General features: G+C 43.2%; 1 protein-coding gene and 6 non-coding genes across 7 annotated transcripts in view; 6 read left to right on the forward strand and 1 right to left on the reverse strand.

Annotated features, from left to right (window-relative positions):
- The window catches only part of DNAJC5B (DnaJ heat shock protein family (Hsp40) member C5 beta), a 35,159-nt gene extending 13,189 nt beyond the window's left edge, over positions 1-21,970 (reverse strand). The window contains exons 1-2 of the mRNA XM_039702972.1: positions 21,903-21,970; positions 18,482-18,612 (exon numbers count right to left, since the gene is read on the reverse strand). Of these exons, the coding sequence (XP_039558906.1) occupies positions 18,482-18,588 (107 nt within the window). The 5' untranslated portion in view covers positions 18,589-18,612; positions 21,903-21,970. The remainder of the gene's footprint in view (positions 1-18,481; positions 18,613-21,902) is intronic.
- On the forward strand, positions 1,758-1,830 carry TRNAA-AGC. The gene has a single exon. It is a non-coding gene; the product is annotated as a tRNA-Ala (tRNA).
- TRNAY-GUA lies at positions 5,123-5,211 on the forward strand. The gene is given in 2 exon segments: positions 5,123-5,159; positions 5,176-5,211. It is a non-coding gene; the product is annotated as a tRNA-Tyr (tRNA).
- Positions 12,925-13,013, forward strand: TRNAY-GUA. Its single transcript is given in 2 exon segments — positions 12,925-12,961; positions 12,978-13,013. It is a non-coding gene; the product is annotated as a tRNA-Tyr (tRNA).
- On the forward strand, positions 13,336-13,408 carry TRNAA-AGC. The gene has a single exon. It is a non-coding gene; the product is annotated as a tRNA-Ala (tRNA).
- Positions 14,989-15,061, forward strand: TRNAA-AGC. Its single transcript has one exon. It is a non-coding gene; the product is annotated as a tRNA-Ala (tRNA).
- On the forward strand, positions 15,544-15,632 carry TRNAY-GUA. The gene is given in 2 exon segments: positions 15,544-15,580; positions 15,597-15,632. It is a non-coding gene; the product is annotated as a tRNA-Tyr (tRNA).
- Positions 21,971-23,194: the final 1,224 nt, after the last annotated feature.

Genomic DNA, 23,194 nt, shown 5'->3' on the forward strand with positions numbered 1-23,194 from the left:
TGTCAGCTGCAAGCTAAGGCTGAAAAGCGAGATCAGGCCAGACTCTGACACAGGAGTGGGTCTGATGAGGATGATTTTGAATGAAGAAAAGAATATTTTGAAGACAGGTAAGTATGCTCCACGGGGCCAGATATGACAACATGGTAAAGTATCAGAGGATGTGAGCAGAACATCCCTATGCTTCCTTCAATAGCTCAGCTGGTAGAGCAGAGGACTGCAGGCTCCCTTGCATGGCCATCCTTAGGTTATTGGTTCAACTCTGGCTCAAAGGAGTCACCTTTTGCCTCTGGCACACATCTGGAACTGGCACTGCCTTTTTCTGCTCCTGCCCAGGGGACTCCCCAGAATGAGTGCCCAGTTGTGAGCTCTTGTCTGAGTTGTGGGAGATAACCAGCCAAGGCAGTTTTTGGTGAATCCTTGGGCAGGGGATGGTGGTTCTGACCATGGGTGCGGTCCACAGTCATGTCCAGCAGGACTGTGAGTGGGTGGGTTGGTGGTATGAGAGTGATATGAATGGGTGGTGCAGGTTTTGGGTGCAGGGCAGCCTGGGTCAGGGCTGGGTCCCTGGGAGGGGAGAGAACCTTTTGCAGAGGTTGCAGGGTGGGGAATTAGCTCAAGTGGTAGAGCGCTCGCTTAGCATGTGAGAGGTAGTGGGATCGATGCCCGCATTCTCCAATGCTTTTCATTCCCTTTGCCTGGACACAGGGCCCTTTGCCAGGAATCTGTCTGTTCACTGGGGGCTGTGGGAAGATACAAGGTGTGCCCTGGATTTACAGAGGAGGATGACATCCAGGGTTGTATCAAGACTCCCATGGGCAGTTTGGCAGAAGAATTGATCTTCTTCCTCTTTGCCTGTCAGTTCTCAAGCATTAAGCGAAGTGCGGAAAAGGACATCTATGGAATAGAGCAACCTCAGCGGAGAGCCACCAAGGAACTCAAGGAATTCTCTTTAAAGACAGACTGAGCAGGAGAGTAGGTGCTTTCAGTTTACAAAAAGAGATGTTCAACAGACTTACACATGATGTTCCAACACTGGAACAGAAGAATAGCTGTCACTTTGTTTTGTCTTATGCTTGAGCAGAGAGCAAAAGACAGCACAGTGAAAGGGAATCAAAGGAAAATGCAGCAGGATAAAGGTAAGCTCTGTGTGGCTATGAAAAAGTTCATCTGAAGAAGATGATGTCCAAAGAAGTTATGGAGCATTTCTGTGGTTTGCATGACTGATGGGTTGAACAAGGTTCTGTGATGTCTCAGCTGAGGCTGTTTGAAGCAAGGTGTGGAAAGAGAGGCATGATGGTGCACTGTGGCTTGGCAAAAGTGCTGGGTGTGAACAAGGTGAGGTCCCTTGGGGAATGTGCCCATGCTTCCTTCGATAGCTCAGCTGGTAGAGCGGAGGACTGTAGGCTCCCTCCGGCTCGAAGGAGTCACCTTTTGCCTCTGGCACACATCCAGAACTGGCACCACTGCCTTTTGGTCCTGCCCAAGGGGCTCCCCTTCAAAGGTCTGTCCAGCCTTGAGCTCTTGTCTGATCTTGGGAAGTTGACCAGCCAAGGCATTTTTGGGTGAACCCTGGTGAGAAAATTGTGATTTTGAGCACTGGTGTTGTCTGGACTCACAACCAGCAGGAACATGATCAGCTGAGTTGTTGATGGTGTGACAGTGATATGAATGGGAGGTGCAGGCTTTGGGTGCAGGGCAGCCTGGGTCAGGGCTGGGTGCCTGGGAGGGGAGAGGACCTTTTGCAGAGGCCACAGGGTGGGGAATTAGCTCAAGTGGTAGAGCGCTCGCTTAGCATGTGAGAGGTAGTGGGATCGATGCCCACATTCTCCAGTGTTTTTCATTCCTCCTTGAGTGGAAACAGGGCCCTTTATCAGGCATCCCTCTTCCCACTGGTGTTATTAGGAGCTATTTGTAGCTGGCTGCACAGATAACTACAGGAACTGGAGCTGTACCAGCAGGAGCAAGGGCTGTAGACTGGGCTATCTGCACCTTCCTATTTACTTGGGATTAGATCAATATCCTTGCCCACCTTTATGCCTACTCAAGTGAAGTCCGCTGTTATTGAAACGAGCAAAATATCAAACTAATTTTTAAGTACGGTAAAAAGAATGACTCAGGGAATCACCAAGCAGTTAAGAGTCGCCCTGCTAACATCATAGAACAGATCCTCCTGGAATATACGTCTGGACCTATGAAGACAGGGAGGTGTTTAGAGACAGCCAAAATGGCTTCACCGAGCGCAAAATCATGACTGACTAATCTGGTGGCCTCCGACAATAGACTGATTGCCTCAGTGAACAAGAAATGAGCTGGATGTCATCTACCTAGACTTTGCTAAAGCCTTTGACATCATCCCACACAACATCCTTGTCACTAAATAGGAGACACAGGATTTGGGTGGATGGACTGTTCAGTAAATAAGGAATGGGTTGGATGGCCACATCCAAAGAACTGTAGTCAACAGCTCAATATCCAAGTGGAAACAAGTATCAAGTGGTGTCCCTCATGGTCTGTATTGGGACCAATATTATTTAATACCTTCATTAATGATGCCATTGTGAGTGGCATTGAGTGCACCCTCAGCAACTTTACAGATGACAAAGGAATCAATGCAGTTTATATGCTTAAGGAAAGATATTCCATCCAGAGGGATCTCAAAAAGCTCAAAGAGTGGGTCCATGTGAACTTCATTAGGTTAAACAAGCCTGGTGCAAACTCCTGCATCTGGGTCAGGGCAATCAACAGTATCAGTACATGCTGAGAGAGGAATGGATTGAGAGCAACAGTTGGAGAAGGACTTGGGGGTGCTGGTGGATGAAAAACATGACATGAGCTGGCAATGTACCTTTGTAGCCCAGAAAATCAGTCATATGGTGGACTACATCAAAAGTAGCATGGCCAGCAGGTGGAGGGAGGTTGTTCTGCTCCTCTATCACCTTCTTGTGAGCCCACACCTGGAGTGCCGTGTCCACCCATGTGTTCCCCAGCATAAAATAGACATGTTTAGAGCTGGTCCGGAGTAGGGACACAAGACTGATCGAGGATTAAGTATCTTTTCCGTTAAGACAGACCAAGAGAGTTGAGACTGTTCAGCCTGGAGAAGAGAAGGCTCCAGGGAAACCTAATAGCAACCCTTCAATTGATAAAGAAGACTTGTAAGAAAGACAAAAATAGTTTTTAGCAGACCTTATGGTGAAAGAACAAGCAGAAATGCTTTTAAACAAAACAGGGTAGATTTAGATTATGTTAAAAGAAATTCAATATGACGACAGTGGTGAGGCATTGGAAAAGGTTACCCAGAGAACTTGAAGATACCCTATCCCTGCAAAAGTTCATGTCTGCCTGGAGGGGCTTTTAAGCTACCTGATCTAGTGGAAGAGGCTCTTGTCCGCAGCAGGAAAGTTGAACAACATGAACTTTAAAGGTTCTTTTCAACCCAAAATATTCTATTATAATACGGAAAAGACGGACGGTCACAAACTGCAGGCTTTGGGTGAGCTAAGCAGAAGGTTTCACACGTCTCTCAGGAGGTTATCGATTCAAGTGCTAGACCTTTTACTATGGTGGTGGGAAGAAAAATAAGGCAGTGGACCACAACTGAAGCAAGAGAGATTCCATTTTTTCCCTCCTCAGGTCAGGCAGGAGAAGAAGGGTGTCCCGGAGCATTGTGCATTCCATGCTTAGAGATTGATGTAATATAAATGGCTGAACCCTTGAGTCAGCTGCAGTGATCCTTGACCTTGGGCTGCTGTGGGAGATTGCACAAGAGGTGTCCTGAGGCCTCATCCAAGCTGATTGCTTTGACTGCTCTGTCACAAGAGTGCAGCGGCGGCTGGTCTCGAAGGGGAAAGTGACTGCCTCTTTGGGACATCCTTGCTAGCTGTGGCCAGCACCACCAGCAGCACTGGGGCACTCTCCTGTTCCTTGCTCTGGTCAGAAGAGCACCTAAGGCTTTCGCCTTGAGAGATGAGGATGCACAAAGAAAGGGCTGCTACCCAACAGCAGACAAAAAGATGGACTTCACCTGTAGTGCAACCCAGATACACTGGCTTCAAGGGAACTGACCCCTGGAAAACCCAAACTTGCCCCTGGCACCAACCTTTAAAGAGGGGAGGATACAGAGGTGGAGTCTGGTCTTCAACTCATCAGTGAGAGGGTGGGAGTGGGGAGAGGGTGACTGATATAGCAGAATAGCCAATAGGGAAAAGCCTAGGGAGGAGCCCTGGCCCCTGAACCAATCACTCGATGCCCTGGCTGGAAGGTTCTAGAGGAAAAGGATGGGCCGCCAAGTGATGGACAGGACACCAGGGAGGGACTAAGGAACAGATACATAGGTTGCCAAGGGGAACAGGGAGGAGAAAAATGGACTGACAGGGCAAGCGAGGAGAGAGAGAACCAGAGCAGAACCACTACAAACAAAGGAGTACATGGACCAAACCAATTTACAACTTAACTGTGCTAAAGCATACGAAACACACTACAACAACAGAGGAAGAGCTTGTTTGGGTCCCTCCACAGCTCTGCTGGTGGAATGAAGGGCTGTACGCTCCCTTCCATGGATACACATCACATCTGTTGGGGTGCTGCCTGCCCTAGTACATCTGAAAGGCCCTGAACTGACCTCATGTAGGAACTCCATCTCCACTCATGGGTCCAGGAGCTCTCTTTACATTAATCTCTCTTTTCATGCTACACCATGGGAGTCTTGATCACTAGCTAAATTAGGGCCATAACTTTGGATACATCCAGCCACAAAGACTATTGATGCATACACTGATGTGCAGACGGAAGCTCTTGCTTGACCTCAACCTTCTCTTGTCAGTCTGGACCTGCCTGGCATTCACTGGACAAATGATCATCATTCTGATCTCTGCACTGACTTCCATACTTGCAGTGCCTGGTGATGACATCTGCTCTGATTTCTTATCTGGGATGAGCCACCATGGCTGGGTCTGCCCTGGTTTGGTGTTGCGGACATGAGATGTTCTGGGCAATGTGGGCCTAAGGCAAGTGGTTTTTTTTCCTCCTGGGCAGTGTCATGCAGGTATATGTGATGTGGTATGGAAGCTGAATGGCTGTCTGAGTGTGTGCTGGGCGAGGTCCCAGGCATGTCCCTACAATTCCTTCGATAGCTCAGCTGGTAGAGCGGAGGACTGTAGGCTTCCTTGCACAGCCATCCTTAGGTCGCTGGTTCAACTCCGGCTCGAAGGAGTCACCTTTTGCCTCTGGCACACATCCGGAACTGGCACTGCTCCCCGCTGGGCACCCCCAGAATGAGCTGCTCAGCCATGAGCCATTGTCTGACTTTGGGAAGAGGACGAGCCAAGGCATTTTTGGGTGAATGCTTGGTGACAGGCAGTGGTTCTGAGCCCTGGAGTTCTCTGCAGTCACCCCTAACAGGGAAGTGAGTGGGGGAAGTGAGTGGGTGGTGGTAGTGTGAAAGTGAAGTTGATTAGGGGGGCTCAGGCTTTGGGTGCAGGGCACCCCGGGTCAGGGCTGGGTGCCTGGGAGGGGAGAGGACCTCAGGCAGTGGCTGCAGGGTGGGGAATTAGCTCAAGTGGTAGAGCGCTCGCTTAGCATGTGAGAGGTAGTGGGATCGATGCCCGCATTCTCCAGTGCTTTTCATTCCGTTGCCTTTTGGTCCTGCCCAGAGGGTTCCCCATAATGAGCTGCTCAGTCATGAGCTCTTGCCTGAGGTTGGGAAGATACTTATCCAAGTACTGTGCCAAGGCATTTTTGGGTGAACCCTGGTGAGAAAATTGTGATTTTGAGCACTGGTGTTGTCTGGACTCACAACCAGCAGGAACATGATCAGCTGAGTTGTTGATGGTGTGACAGTGATATGAATGGGAGGTGCAGGCTTTGGGTGCAGGGCAGCCTGGGTCAGGGCTGGGTCCCTGGGAGGGGAGAGAACCTTTTGCAGAGGTTGCAGGGTGGGGAATTAGCTCAAGTGGTAGAGCGCTCGCTTAGCATGTGAGAGGTAGCGGGATCGATGCCCACATTCTCCAGTGCTTTTCATTCCCCCTTGCTTGAACACACAGCCCTTTGCCAGGACCTGTGGGTACTCACAGTATATTCAGAATGCAAAGAATAAGATGACATCCGGGTCAGCGTGGGCAATTTAACAGAGGTTTCTCCCTCTTTGCTTGATAGACATCAAATGTAATCTAAAGTATTGTGTCCCATTTTGAGATCTTCTATGCAGAAAAACAGTCAAAGAGCAATCTCTGGAGGGCCACCAAGAATCTCAAGGAATGGAAAGGTTTCTCTGTGTGGATGGGATGAGGAGAGTGGATATGTTCAGCCAAGAGAAGGAGAGGTTCAGAGGACTTACACAGGACCTTTTGACTTAGAGGAGGTTTCAGAATATAATGCCTATAATGTGTCATCTGCTTGAGCATAGGGCAAAAGACAGCACAGTGAAAGGGAACAAGGGAAAATGCAGTAGGATAGAGGTAAGCTCTGTGTGGCTGTGAAGCAAGTCCATCTACTCATGAAGAAAATGATGTCCAAGGAGCTTATGGAGCATTTCTGTTTGTGGTTTGCATGACTGATGGGCTGAAGTGTTGAGCAAGGAGCTATGATGTAGGAGCTGAGGCTGTTTGAAGTAAGGTGTGGTGGTAACAGAGGCATGATGGTGCACTGTGGCTTGGCATTGCCTGGATACAGGACCTTTTGGGGAGGGTTCTCCTGTCCTCTGAAGGGTAAGGAAACGTGGGAAGCCAAGTAGAGGACAGCATCCAGGACTTCTCCATGGGCAAGGCCCCTGGATTGTGGGAAGGTATTATCTGACTTTCCCCTTCATTGGATAGATGCCATTTAGAGTTGTGTACCTGTTATATATAGGTTTATATAATTTTTTTGCTATAATAGAACTAATTTCCTTCCTAATATGTGTGTTTGGATTCAGAGTGTGAATAATGTTGGTTACACGCTGCTGTTATAGTTCTTGGTAAGTGGAGTTTATGCAAAGCCAAGGACTTCTCGGCTTCTTGCACCACATTCCATCATCAAGGAGACTGGGGACACAAGAAACTGAGAGGAGACACAGCTGGGACAGGTGACCCCAGCTGGCCTAAGGAATGTTCCACACCACATGACATCAGGCTCAGTATATACTAGGGAGAAAGATGGTTGGGGGCCACTGCTTATAAACAGTCTGTCTGGGCATTGTTCTGCAGGTGTTGAGCAATTGTGTTGCATGTCACTTATTTTGTGTAATCTAATTCTGTTGTTGTTATTATTGATATTTCCACCTTCCTTTTCTGTGCTTTTGAACTGTCTTTTTCTCAATCCAAAAATTTTGCTTTTTTTCTACCAGTTCTCCCCAAAAACCCTCTTGGTGGTGAGGTGTGTGAGCAGTTGTGCAGGGTTTAACTGCCTGCTGGGTTAAACCACAACAGCCCTTTTTGGTGCCCAACATGGGGGGCTTGAAGGGTTGAGATAATGACAAATCTGACTAGAGTACATTAAAACAAATTTCTTTTAAGCATTCATTATATTAGTGTAAATAATAGCTAATCCTGATGTTGATTTATTTACTCTCAGAGTTGAGAGTCTCTGTTCTCGGGGTTGGATTATGTAACATCTGACTTGCTCTGAGTATTTCCTGTTGTGCTGTTTATCACCTCTGGGGGCTGGGCTAAGGTTATCATGTTGTCATACTTTGTAACACTGGTTTATGATATGATAAAACTGATGGTCATGAGACTAATTTATTTGTAATCAAGTATTGTTATCTTCTTCATACTTCTAGAGCCATCTATTGGAAACTATTCCTAATTACATCCTTTGTCTTTCCTCCTAGAGCCAATCTGTGGGGCATATAGTTCCCACATCTTCCCCTTCTCCTCCAGAGTAATTACAATAGCTCTTGAGAATTCTGAATATAGTCAGGATGTTCAAACCAGTATGTTCTTATTGCTGTCTCCTGATTGTATTTCAGATCTTCTTTAGACTTAACTATTTAAGGATACCACCCAGATAACTGTCCTGAGCCTGAGCATATATAGTGTCAGCATGTGTGGGATAGTACAGGCAAGTATGTATGACAATGGGCATCTCAAATATTTTGGAATTTCACCCCCGAACAAGCTCAAAATCCTGAAAAACTAGTGCAGTATTTGGAAGAAGTATGCTGCCAACCTGGTAATTCCAGAGAGAAACAAATCACTGCAACATGCTGGGGCCTGGCCCATGCCTAGCAAGTCCTGCTCAACACTATTCAGTGTCCTCAAGGGAATACGATCTTTGGATCTGATGACAAAATGTCAGGCACTTTGGCTACCCCAGTCCCAGTGACAGACACTGCATCTGAACCAAAGGGCCCACCAGTACTGATAACATCTTCACAAGAAGAAATACTGGAAGTATAAGTCAGCTGCTTTAGTAAGGGATGAAGGAACCTCTTCTAAGAGTCAGCAGCAGGAAGAAGACTGATCCAAAGCAGGGCCATTATGAGAACAAGAGGAGGAAGAGAGGTGGCTGCAGACTGAGGAGGAAGAAGAGGAAGAACTCATAAATGAGATGTTAACCATCTCACACTATATCACACCATCCAAGACCCCCTGATTCCCATGTATAAGCTGATTGCTCAGCTGAAAAGCCCTGGAGGGATCAGCAGGACTCACTCACCCTGTAATAGTTTCACATGGCCACTGCAAAAATCTGATTGAGAGTGGAGGCCAACAGTAGATTATAGTACCTTGAACAAAGGCATGCTGCTGCTAAGTGCTGCCATGCCAGACAGGCTAGAGCTTCAATTTGAGCTGGAGGCAGTTTGTATCAAAGGCAGCCAAATGGTCTGACACAATCAATATTGCTAGCATGTTTTTCTCAATCCCTTTGACAGCAGAGTGCAGGTCACAATTTGCTTTCACTTGGAGGGGCATCCAGTACACCTGCCCTAGAGAAATCCAGACCTATCATTTTCCGTGGACTTAACCAGACTGTACTAGAACAGGAACTCCTGTAATACATTGATGACTTCATCCTATGGGGAAACACGGCAGACAAAGTTTTTGAGAAGGAGAAGAAAATTGTCTAAATCTTCTGAAAGTCAATTTCGCCATAAATCAAAATAAGATCAAGTGACTTACACAGGAGATCCAATTATTAGGAATAAAGTGGCAAGATGGATGTCATTGTATCCCAATGAATGTGATCAACAAAATAACAGCTAGGTCTCCACCAATTAGCAAAAGGGAGATACAAGCTGTATTAGGCATTTGAGGTTTTTGGAGAATATTTATTCCAAATTATAGCCTGATACAAAGACCATTCTATCCACTTACCTGGAAGAATATTTATTTCATTTGGGCCCTGAACAATCACAGCTCTTTGAACAAATTGAAAAGGAAATAGTACATACAGCAGCCGTCAGGCTGCTCTGAGCAGCACAGGGTGTTGAAATTGTGCTGCAGCTGGGGAGAATAGTCCTACTTGAAGACATTTGCAAAAAGCATCCAGGGAAGGCTCAGGGTTGACTCTTAGGCTTTTGGCATCAGGGACACTGAAGATTCAAGGCTGGCTATACTCCAACTGAAAAATAAATATTGGCATCATATGAAGGAGTTTGAGCTGCTTCAGACATTATTTGTATTGAAGCACAGCTCCTCTTGGCACCCTGACTGCCAGTGCTCAGCAGGGTATTCAAAGGGAGAGTCCGTTCTACATATCATGCCACTGGTGCTCCGTGGAATAAGTGGGGCACACCAATGATACAATGTGCTTGAATAGGAAACCCCAGTGGCCCAGGAATTTTGGAAGTGATCACTGACTGGCCAGAAGGCAAAGATTTTGGAATATTGTCTGAAAAGGACAGTCTGTGCTGACGAAACCCCATTGTAAATGAAATACCAGAAAATGAAAAGCAATGTGCCCTGGTGAGTCCTGTCATATTTTGGGAAAATATCAAAGGTGGAAAGCTGCTGTGTGGAGTCCCATACACATTGCAGAAACTGCTGATGACAAGGTAAATCTAGTCAGTTTTCACAGGTGAAAGCTGCTGGTGAAAGCTATCCAGCTGGCTTTAGACATTGCTGAAAGGGAAAATGGCCAATACATTATCTCTGTACAGAGTCATAGATGGAGGCAAATGCTTTGGTTGGGGGGGATGGTGGGGGGCATTGAAACTGAAGTAGGTCAACGGGCAGAGAAGAGATAAACCCACCTGGACTGCTGGGTTATGGCAGGATATTTCTGCTTGGATAGAGAACTTTGTTGTTAACGTACCTCATGTGGTCATTTACCCAAGACTCGGGTCACTGACTAACATCAAAAATCCCAGCTGATGGGATTGAAGCAGATCAGGTGGATCTGGACTGGTAACATAAGTGTGAACTATTTATAACTTAACGGGCCCATGATATCTCAGGCCATCAAGGAAGAAATACAACAGATACATCACCTCATGACTGAGGGGTGGACTTAACCACAGACACTATCCATGATTATCCATGAATATGAAACATGGCCTGAAATAAAGCAAGCCAGACAGTGAAAGCCTCTATCTAATGGAGGACAGTGGCTGAAATACAAACATGGGGAAGTCTGGCAGATTGATGATATCACATTCCCAGAAATGTGCCAATGCAAGCGCCAGGTGCGTACAGAACTGTAGAATAATTTAGGTTGAAAAAGACCTTGAAGATCATCAGATCCAAGCATTGTCCAGCACTGTTAAGCCCACCACCAAACCATGTCCCTAAATGCACATCTTTTAAATACCTCCAGAGATGGTGACTCAACCCCCTTCCTGAGCAGCCTGTTCCAGTGCTTGATTACTCTTTGCTTAAAGAAATTTTTACTAATATCTATGGTGGAAGCTACAACCAGATGGCTGAAAACATATTCTGTTCCTCATGCCACTGGCTGGAATACTATCTTGGGCCTTGAGAAATGAGGTAAAAATGAACCCCAGAAAGAACACCTGGGTCAGACAATGGTACTTATTTCAGAAGCAACCTCTTAGACTTTTGGCTCAAACAGCATGGCATTGAATGGGTATATCACACCACCTACCATGCACCAGCCTCCAGAAAATAGGACAGATGAACTGCTAAAGACTACACTGAGAGCAATGAGTGCTGGGACATTTTAACACTGGAATATATATTTAGCAAAAGTCACATGGTTAGCCAACACTAGAGCATCTTCTAATCAAACTGGCCCTGCCCAATGAAAACTTTAATGTACTTTTACAAAAGGGAAAAGGCTCTGCAGTGCACATAGAAATTATGCTGTGAAAGTCAGGCTGGGTTATTCCTACTTCAGGCAAAGGCAAACCCATCCATGATACTGCTTTTGATCAAGAACTTGGGTGCACTTGGTGAGTAATGCAGAAGGATGGAGAAGTATGATGTGCACCTCAACGGGATTTGATTCTGTGTGAGAACAGGCAATTATTGAATTGTATTATATTAATGGCTATATATTAATGTGTAAAATCTTTGCTATGGTTGTTATATGCCATATCAAAATTATTACAATAAATATTTAGCTTTATTAATCTAAGAAAAATGAATTTTGGTTAGACCAGGTTAAGTGGAGCAGTGACAGAACCAGAACTGTCTTCAGAATGCAACAGTCCAACATCACACATCATCTCTCCTGCCCAAAGGACTACTATTAAAGAGGAGCCCAAAGTCATGGACTAAATAAACTCAACTGACATTTTGGAGGAATGGTTCATAGCTAAGGGAATGATATCTGCATATGTATATAAAAAGACCAGAAAAGAGGCATTGGAACATGTGGGACCTTGGCATGACATAAATGGTATAAAATAAGGCATAAATATTGACCTGGTTTCAGATTGGATTGAGTTAATTTTCTTACTAGTAGTTGGTACAGTGCTAGGTTTTAGATCAAGGAGGAGAATAATATTGATAATATTCTGATGATTTTGTTTTTGCTGAGCAGTGCTCATCGTAAGTCAAGGACTTTTCATCTTCTCACACCACCCCACCAGCAAGAAGGCTGGTGGGCAAAAGGAATTGGGAGAAGACAGCCAGGACATTTGACCCCAACTGGCCAAAGGAATATTCCATACCATATGGTGTCATGCTCAGTATATAAATTAAGAGAAAAGATGGCTGGCAAGTGCTGCTCAAGAACTCACTGGGCATCATTCATTGAGTGCAAAGCAACTCTGTTGTGCATCACATGATTTAGTTCTATTAATATTAGAGTTGTTATTATTATTGTTGTTGCTATTTCACTTTACATTTCTTTTCTGCCCTAATAAACCATCTTTTTCTCACCTTGTGAATTTTACTCCCACTGTGGGGAAGGGCATGAGTGATCAGCTGTGTGATGTTTATTGGCCTGCAAAATAAAGCTATGACAGTGCCCAACTTTGTGCCTCTGTGTAGAAGACACATGTGGACCATGTGCAGTGATCTCAGAAAAAGGCCATCACCTTGGGAGCAGGTGATTCCACACACAGAAAAGGACATCAGTGAAATGGAGGAATCTCAGTGGGGCCACCAAGAACCTCACAGAGTGGAGGGAATGCTCTACATGGATGAGCAGGAACAATGAGAATGTTCAGAATGTCGAAGGAGAGAATCAAAGGGTTTAGGCATGACTTTGATGCTTGTAGGAGATTACAGAGTAGAGGAAGTGCTGTCCTTTATCTGATAATTGAGCAGAGGGCTGAAGACAGCACAGTGAAAGGGAATAAGGGAAAATGCAGCAGGATCTGTATGGCCCTAAGAAGAGTCTATCTGTAGAAGAGGACATCCAAAGAGCTTACAGAGCATTTCTGTTTATAGTTTCATGACTGATGGGCTAAAGTGTTGAGCAAGGAGCTGTGATGTAGGAACTGAGGCTGTTTGAAGCAAGACATGGTAATAGAGGCATGATGATGCACTGTGACTTGGAAAAAATTCTGGGCGAGGTCCTTGGCATGTGTCCATGCTTCCTTCGATAGCTCAGCTGGTAGAGCGGAGGACTGTAGGCTCCCTGGCACGGCCATCCTTAGGTCGCTGGTTCAACTCCGGCTCGAAGGAGTCACCTTTTGCCTCTGGCACACATCCAGAACTGGCACCACTGCATTCTTCTGCTCCTGCCTAGGGGACTCCCCAGAATGAGATGCACAGACATGAGCTCCTGCCTAAGCTGTGGAAGATAACCATCCAAGGCATGTTTTGGTGAAACCCTTGGGCAGGGGATGGTGATTCTGATAATGGGCCTTGTCTGCAGGAATGTGAGTGGATAAGTTGGTGGTATGAGAGTGATATGAATGGGAGGCGCAGGCTTTGGGTGCAGGGCAGCCTGGGTCAGGGCTGGGTGCCTGGGAGGGGAGAGGACCTTTTGTAGAGGCTGCAGGGTGGGGAATTAGCTCAAGTGGTAGAGCGCTCGCTTAGCATGTGAGAGGTAGCGGGATCGATGCCCGCATTCTCCAGTGCTTTTCATTCCCTTTCCTGGACACACAGCCCTTTGTCAGGGATCCATCTGACCTCTCCATCTGTGCCTAGAATTGTTACTCTCTTGAAAACCTTGTGGCTGGAAATGGAACTGCAGGGCTGTGGCATTGCCAGGTCTTTAAAAAGCCAGGATCTCTCAGGCAGAGCTCCTCTTGCTCTTGGTTTTTGCTCTTTCCTTTTTGTTCTTGCGCGCAGAGTGCTGAGGCAGCGTGGGTAGAAGCTCCCCTTGTTTTTCTTTTATTTTCTTTCCTGAGAGGGTTGCTTCAGACTTCCAAGGAGCCGCATTTTGTGGTCCTGAACTGCTTCAAAGCAAATTTCACCTGTCTACAGTCACCACATGGCACCAAGAAAAGCGCGACAGCCCCACTCAACATGACTGTCCAACCTGCCAGCAGTGCCCAGTGGAAGTGGGAAGGCGCGGAGTCTGAGTCGCGCCTGCCAACTGCCTGCTGGTTCTCCTCATTAAAAGGTAAAGTCCCTCTATGAATTCCAGTGGGATTGAGTTTCAGCTGCTGGAGTGCCTTTTTTGACAGAGCTGCTGCCACCAGAGAGATATGAAGGGCATTTGTCTGGGTTTGGACTCTAGGTTTTCTTTTTGTTTCGCCCTGGTTCCCTGTTGCTTGTTATTTAGGGGGAGTTTTTTTTGTAATCAAGGAGGTTTAGTATCTGTGTTGTTTTGGGTTTTTGTTCTCTCTTTTTGTTCTCTCTGTCCACATGCAGCTGAAAGAGGGAGAGGGCTGCCACTGTCTTTGTCTCTCCACATGCAATCCTTCATGGAGGGTGCCATCTTGGGCAGAGGGTTTTCTCTGCCACTTTTAATTTCTCCTTGTTGGCAGGGAGTCTGTGAAATGTAACTAGTGATTACTATTGTTATTTTTCTTGTCACTATTTCACATTTTTGGTAAACTTATTTTTCATTTATATCTACTCGTGTTCCTCTCTACTTATTGGTGGATGGGGATTGGCTAAAAATAAATGGGAGATAACTAGTTTTAAAGTGTCTAGCCACTTAGCTTGACTTAAACTCACGCAGTTTGGCAGTTCTCAAATATCAAGCCCAGTACGGAAAAGGACATTAATGAAATGGGACAACCTCAGGGCTGGGCCACCAAGAATCACAAGGAATCACTGGATTTCACTTTAGGGATGGGCTGAGGAGAGTGGGCATGTTCAGTTTAAAGAAAGAGAGGTGCTGAGGAGTTGCAGATGGCCTTGTGATACTTCAATGTAGGTCACAGAATTAAGAAATGGACATAATTTTGTTTTTTCTTATGCTTGAGCAGAGGGCAAAAGACAGCACAATGAAAGGGAACAAGGGAAAATGCAGCAGGATATAGGTAAGACCTGTATGGGCCTAAGGAGAGTCGATGTGTAGAAGATGACTTCTGAGGAACTTATGGACCTTTCTGTGGTTTGCATGACTGGTGGGCTGAAGTGTTGAGCAAGGAGCTGTGATGTAGGAGCTGAGGCTGTTTGAAGTAGATTTTGGGTGCAGGGCATCCTGGGTCAGGGCTGGGTGCCTGGGAGGGGAGAGGACCTCAGGCAGTGGCTGCAGGGTGGGGAATTAGCTCAAGTGGTAGAGCGCTCGCTTAGCATGTGAGAGGTAGCGGGATCGATGCCCGCATTCTCCAGTGCTTTTCAGAGGGCTGCTAAGAATCTCAAGGAACTGATGGGTTTCTCTTTAAGGATCAGCTGAGGAGAGTGGGCATATTCAGTTTAAAGAAAGAGATGTTTGGAGGACTTGTTGCAGTGCTTGGACATAGGTTACAGAACAGAAGGATAGCTGCAATTTTGTTTTGTCTTGGCTTGAGCAGAGAGCAAAAGACAGCACAGTGAAAACAAATCAAGGGAAAATGCAGAAGGATATAGGTAAGCTCTGTGTGGCTGTGAAGCAAGTCCATCTACTCATGAAGAAAATGATGTCCAAGGAGCTTATGGAGCATTTCTGTGGTGGTTTGAAAGACTGATGGGCTGGAGTGTTGAGCAAGGAGCTGTGATGTAGGAGCTGAGGCTGTTTGAAGTAAGGTGTGGTAAGAGAGGAATGACGGTGCACTGTGGCAAAAAGTGCTGGGTGTGAAGAGGGTGAGGTGCCCCTGGGCATGTGCCCATGCTTCCTTTGATAGCTCAGCTGGTAGAGCGGAGGACTGTAGGCTCCCTGGCACGGCCATCCTTAGGTCGCTGGTTCAACTCCGGCTCGAAGGAGTCACCTTTTGCCTCTGGCACACATCCGGAACTGGCACTGGCACTGCCTTCTTCTGCTCCTGCCCAGGGGACTCCCCAGAATGAGTGCCCAGTTGTCATTCCCTTTACTGGACCATAGGTGCTGTGTCCTCTTGTGGCTGTGGGGAGCCTTTGGTGGACCCAGAGGCTCTATCAGGAGTAGAATAGGCCATTGGCACAGGCATGATTAAGCTATTAACCTTTCTTGCTTTGTATTCATTAAATGGCATTAAAAGTGCTCTACACATTTTCTAATAAATTTCTTAATCACCAATGGAGCATCACAGAGGTGTTGACATTTTGGAGCAAGTCCAGAGGAGGCACACCATGATGACTAGAAGGATGGTGCTCCTTTCCTAAGAGTAAAGGCCAGAAGAATTTGGACTATTCAGACTGGAAAAGAGAAACCTTTAGTGTGACATAATTGGAGCTTCTCAGAACTTAGGCAGAGTCTACAAGAAAGGTGGCGCAGGGCCTTTGACATGGGGGTGTAATGATAGGACAAGAGGCAAAGTTTAGATTAGACATTACAAAGAAATTCTTCACTGTTAGGTTGGTGATGCACTGGAATTGGTTGCTCAGAGAAGCTGTGGATGACCTATACCTGGAAGTGCCGAAGGCCAGATTGGATGAGGCTTTGAGGAACTTGGTCTAGTCTGAGCAACCCTGGGCAGAGGATTGGAACTAGACGATCTTTAAGGTCCCTTCCAACACAAACTACTCTATGATTCTATGATTTTTGTGTAAGTGGTCTATCAAATAGGATCTTTTGAAACTTCTGAAGAAAAGAACTCCAGTATCTATCTCTGCATATTACTTCACTGTCAGACAAGAAAGCATAAGTCAAAGTACAGTTTCATTTATTATGCCAAAAAAATGGTTCTACAATTATTTTTTGATTATACTGAAGATAAACAGATCTCCTTTGAAATTCTGTTGATTAAAAGCCCATTAGCTTTACTCCCTGATAAATTAGATTGTGCCAAACTCCAAATAAAATCACAGAGTCATGTCTGTCATGTTTATTAAAAAGCAAATTTTGCCCTGGGCTGTGGTGGTATAATTAACAGTGACTTAATTAATAATGGCAGGAAACTCAGAATCAGGTATGGCTGGTTTTATACCTTGTACTAAAGAATACCATTTCAGCAGCAGATTTTTGGATTAACATAAATTAAATTATAATTAAAGCAAATCTGTGAGACTGACTCATCATTTTATCTTGCACATATTTACAGCTACTCTATTAAAAGTGAATCCCTCTGACATTTTCACTTTAGTCAGAAGCAGCCTTTTTTTTTCTCTAATTACTAATAAAGATGGAGGAAGCACCACTGTCAGTTTTGCCATAGATCACTGTGTAAATCATCCATATTCATGCTCAGCATTAAATAAAGTTAATTGCATTCTACATTCTTCCATGACAACTTTCTCCTTTGGGGATTTTCAGAAAATTAAATGTAAAAGCAACCGGAAAACATGAAGTTTGAGACAGAAGATGATTTCTATAGCCAGGCTGTACTACAGGGACACAGAAGGTGCAAGTCATAAGTGAATTTGATACCATAGTATGCTTTTTTCCCAGTGGTATAATTATGCAAGACAACAGAACCATGAGATGTCAACAGTTCTCCTTCCATTGTGTGAAGAGTTTGGACATTCACTACTTTTGCCTTCATTGAATATGTGCCTTTAGGAACAGAAAGCAGGAGAAAAGCAATTTGTTCAAAAACACAAAGGACAGAATCTTGCCAAAATTCAAGCTAAACGATGCAAGTAGATCTATTTCATAAACCTTTTTGAGTTTATATTTATTCTTACATTTGATAGAAAAGTAAGCTGTGTTAAGAACAATTTGCCTGGTAATACAGTGCAACCAACAACACCCAGAATTATGCTGTAATAAAAGTTTTACAATATTTATTAAACCTGCAAGTACTTGTCTGACATATTTCAGTATCAAGAACATCTACTTCACACATGACATTGAATTTTTTTTCTTTTTCAACAGCAGCTGAGCAAATTTAAGGGCAAAATTACCCATAAAATCTTCTGGTCTTACTTCTAGGTCTTGTTATATTTCAACAATAAAATATTTGCCACCATTCTGATAACTTGTGTTTGACTCAAACTATTCTTAATGTTCTCGCTTCTTCAATAGAGAAACTACTATTCCTGTGCCAGTATTTTGCAGTAGTTGGTTATACTCACAGTTAAAACCATGTACCTCTTTTTCAGCTCAAATAATTTGCAAGCAACCCAAGCTCTGCTTTTGGTTATGCCTGCCTTCATAAAGTGAACAACTGTGTCACACCTAGCAATTTTCCCCTTCAAGGACATTACACACTAATCAAATAATCTATCGTTTTCTTTTCTTTTCTTCTAAATATATCTTTTTTTTCTAAATAATTCTCTTTTTCTTTTTTGACATGACAAGATAAACTGATTGAACTCCTTATGTCTCTTACTCTAGCTCTCAAATTGTCATTACAGCACTTGCATTAGCTTTACTTTTCAACAAACTTCAGGAAAAATACTAACACAAGAACTGGGTGCAGTATTCAAATAGCCCAGGTTAGTTTATCCCAACAGTCTAGCCTCTCATTCACTTAGATTAAAATATTTCAGATTATTCACAGACTGCTTGTGGGATGAAATCAGTAGATTCGCATTGCATCATCTCTGATCCTTTTCAGGCTCACACATTTAAAAAGAAGAAAGGATTGTGACAATGAATGTCTACTGTGCAGGTAACTCAAAAGGTTTTAGCATCATAATCATGCCAGACAAATAAGCATTTTTAGACCTGTCGCAAAGCACATTTTACATACCTGTAGGACTTCTTAATCTCATCATGTGTTGCTCCCTTCTCTAGTGCCAGGATTTCATATAATGCTTCACCTGATGTTGACAAAGCACGTTGCCTTTGTTCAGCCATTATTGCAGTGCATTACCAAAGCTGCTAATGTAGAACATAATTTAAAATACCAGGGACTGCAAGGATATAGAGATAGTATTTGTTATCACTCAATATATTTTTATCAGTCAGCAAAAGGTTAAAAATACATGAAAGTGAATCTAGAATAAAATCTCCTCTATATTATCCTCTGTCCTTTAGTATATTTTACAATTAGGAAAAAAAAAAAGAGAAAATGTAAAAGCATAAAACCAAACAGCAGAAGCATTTGTGTTGGGTAGAACTGTTCATAGTAAAGATTTGATGTTGCTGTCACTGAAATGAATAGATAAATTTGCTATAGCATTAATACCCAGACATTATATTTCCGCCTAGTTTTATTTGTGTTTGTTTACATTTTTCTTTACTAAGTCTTAGAAGAATTATTCCACTATTTGTTGAGGTTATTGACTTCTTACAATGGGGTAAGAGCTTTGTAGCTCTGAGTATTACTTAATGCAACGAATTGGAGAATTTTTGCTTTCTCAACACAAGGGTTCAGGTTCATTCTAACTAATCTTAGGTGCTTAAATTGTGATTAGATTTGACTCTGAATCAAACTAGATTCTTTATTTTGTCAACAGACATACAGACTCTGAGAACAACTGGCCAAGCACTTTCTTCCTATTATCTCCACAGTGTGCTCAGGATGACTTGAATATTGTGTCCAGTTCCAGGCCCTCAATTTGGGGAGAACACTGAGGTGCTGAAGCAAGTTCAGAAAAGAGCAATGGAGCTGGTGAAGGGTCTGGAGCACAAGTCTGATGAGGAGCAGCTGAGGCAGCTGTGGGTGTTTGACCTGGAGAAAAGGAAGCTCAAGGGTGACCTTACCACTCCCTACAATTCCTTGAAAGAAGATTGTAGCCAGGTGGGGGTTGGTTTCTTCTCCCTCCCAGACAAACAGCAACAGGACAAGAGGACACAGTCTTAAGGCACACTAGGGGAGGTCTAAGTCAGACATAAGAAGAATTTATTCACAGAAAGAGTGATTAGATATTGCAATGGGCTGCCGGGGAGGTGCTGGAGCCACTGTCCCTGGAGGTGTTTAAGGAAAGACTGGATGTGGCACTTTGTGCCATGGTTTAGTTGATGTGGTAGTGTTCAGTCATAGATTGGACTTGATGATCTTTTCTAACCTGATTGTTTCTGTGACTCCCAGCCATGACCCTGAGAACCAGTGGAGTGAATTTGGACCTACATGATGAGAGTAGATACCAAGAATTGACCCTGGTATTATAAAAGTAACTTTATAAAAAAATTCTTAATGGGAAGTACTGACATCTATCAGGGTCTGAGATACAAGACTTAGGACTGAATTAATGACAAATTTAACATGGTACCCTTACAACATAGTGCAAGCACAGACTGACAGATTTAGTCCACTTCAGATCTAACATTTTTTCCTTCCTTTATCACAGAAGAGAAGCGGACAAACCAATGATTCTTCACTGAATGGTTTGACTATCTCCTTATGGTGTGCAGTTAATCCTTTTGGATTTGAAGAATTAAACATTTTTAAGCCAGACCTAGCTAATGCTAGGCAATGACACAAAGAAACTCAAAGAGCAGAAACTCCTTCTAGCAGCTTTCCAATCTTTAGAGAGGGCCTCTAAGAGACCCGGAGATGGACTATTTACAAGTACATGCAGTAACAGGGCAAGTAGGAAAGGCTTTAAGCTGCAAGGGCTAAATTTAGATTAGATATTAGAAATAAATTCTTCACTGTGAGGGTGGTGAATCACTGGAACAGGTTGCCTCGAGAAGCTGTGGCTGTCCCATCCCTGGAGATTTTCAAGGCCAGGCTGGATGAGGCTCTGAGCGACCTGATTTAGTGGAAAGTGTCCTTGTCCAGGGCAGGGGGCTGGAACTAGATGACCTTTAAGGTCCCTTCCAACTCAAACCATTCTAGGATTCTACATAAAATGCCTAAAAGTGAGCTGTAAGCCCAGTCATAAGAAAAATTTCTGTAAACCAGCTTTGTTAGGTAAGACTACCCTCTCTTTCATTACACCCTTCTCATTGCTGAGCTAGAAACACTAGCATGACATTATTCATATATTATTTACCAAGCCACATTTTGGTTCAGAACCAATCATGTAACACTTTTAAGTTCTTTGGTATTATTCAACATGAAAAAGAAAATCAAATACCATGTAAGCACACAGAGAAACCTAATCCACATAGTCATTTACTTTGATGGGTTTTTTTTCTGATCAACCAACTCACAATTAAGGGTCCTTTGACCTGTTGAAAAAAAATACCTTTCTACTTTTAAGTGTGGTAAACAATCCCTCAATTAAAGGTACTGAACTTTTGGTTTTAAGTTAACAATTAGAAAATGAAATGGCATATGAGTATCTAGATATTACTTTACCATCTGCAGCAGTGACCATGTCTTTTGTTCATGAAGGCATGCCTAGAGCATATTTAGCATAATCCTGGGACCTATCCTGGCACTGGAATCATGCAAAGCACATGAAGCCGGTTAATACACAAGGTAATGGCAGTAACCATGTGAAGTCACAGATAGACAAATCATGCAAAGGCAAAGCACATGAAGCGGTTAATACACAAGGTAATGGCAGTAACCATGTGAAGTCACAGATAGACAGCATTAGTTAAAAATCTGTGACATAATGCTGATCAGCTACCTGGCAGCCCTGAAGCATAAACCAAAATTAAAGTTATGGTGGATTTAATTTTGAAGAACTACAAGGTCATGTAATTTCTACTTTCTCATAAAATAATTTTAATAACCTAGTCAGCTATGGAAATTTAGACTCAATAGCCTATTCAGTCTTCTAGTGATTAATCAACTTGAAGCTTTACCTTTAGCTATTAAAAATTATTTCTTACTTATTTAAAGCAGTCCTATAAAAATACATTGTGCAGTGAGACAATACTTTTCTAGAAAAAGTTAAACTCTCCTTATTAAGGAAGATGTAACAGTCACAATTTCAGTACTAGATACATTCGTCATGGCTGAAATTAAATTAGAATTCTATTTTTGAACTACTTATTTTTGTTCCAGTAGAACAAAGTCAAGAAGATGTTGTTTTCTTCCTTGAATGACAATAAAACTATTAAAACCAGTCCAAATTCTGGTAACAATTCCACATCTCCTAAGAAGATGGGACCCCAGTTAACTTCAGCTCCTTGTGTGCTGATTTTACACTACCCAGCATTAAGCATTTTATACAGAGGTTGTAATAATATGCCTTTTTTTTTTCTTACAATACCCATAGCTCTTTTGGATTCGTGCTGAAAAAGAAGGCAAAGTTATTCAAAGAACATACCTGCTTCAGAAAGTGGTGGCACACAGTCTGGCATGTATAAACTCACAACATTATGACTTCAATACCTTGATGTCCTTATGCCATTATCATCCCAAAGGAAAGAAGCAAGTGCCACAGAAGTGCTGTTCCACAGAAAGCAGCTGCTGCTTTCCATCCTTCACAATCAGGGTTAAACAGGTCAGCGGAGTCTGATTACGTCTTTTGTTGTCCAGTATCCAATTGGTTATCTCTCAGGAAGATCTATGAAAGAGCAAATAAAACATTCATGAGTCTAAAAGCTGATATATCCAAGAGTTAATGACACCAAAAAATTTGGGACAACTGTGTATTGAGTTAGTTCTTCTGTGTTTTAGTCCTGATAAGGTATTGAATTTATTTTTGGTTTTTTTTTTTCCATGCAGATATCTTAAATTGTTTTAAATATAAAACAGTCTCTTGCTCTAAATTTCACTTCTTTAAGACCGGCCATGACTTAGATTTACTACATAATTTCTTCCAAAACAGCATTAATTGAAGAAGTCCTTTTAGGACTTAGTCCTGAGTTCTTGTAAATTTTTATATCAAAACAGAAGATGTAGGACCCTTTTATTCAGATGGAGTTTCTCCTCTTACACCATGAAAACCTAGAGAGCCATTCCTTTCCATTTGAAACAGAGAAGACTATAAATGCTAGAGACTTAAAACCCTCAATTTTTCTTGGTATATCATCCTTGGAACTAAATAGTCCATCCTTTGCACTCAAAAATTTCCTAGATCACCCAATTCCAAACCATATCCTTTGTACTATGTTGTGTTTGGCTGGCTGCTGGACCTCTACCCACCTCACACCATCCAGCATCCCCCTTCAACAGAATGGGAAGAGAGGATAAAGTGAAAAGCTCAAAGATCAAGATAAAGATAGGGTGATTCCTTACCCATTACTGTCATGGGCAAAACAGATGTAACTTGGGGAAAAAGAATTTAATTTATAAATAATTAAAAGAGATTTGGATGCTAAGAAACCAAGACAAACATTAAAACACCTTCCCCTCACCACCCTGTTTTCAGGCTCGAATTTGCTCTTTCATTCACATCTATCTCACACCATCCATGAGCAGAGGCAGGAGAGCAGGATTCGTGGGTTATATAGTTAAGATAATATAAAGTATATTTATGATAATATATATTATATCTATCTATCTATATCACATATATATGATACAGATATGGTCAAATACATAATAAAGTATGTTATGATCACATATATATAAAGTATATTTATGATTATATAATTATGACCATATAAAAACAAA

The sequence above is a fragment of the Passer montanus genome, unplaced genomic scaffold (genome assembly GCF_014805655.1).
Source record: "Passer montanus isolate IOZ18808 unplaced genomic scaffold, ASM1480565v1 scaffold16, whole genome shotgun sequence".
Taxonomy (NCBI): Eukaryota; Metazoa; Chordata; class Aves; order Passeriformes; family Passeridae; genus Passer; species Passer montanus.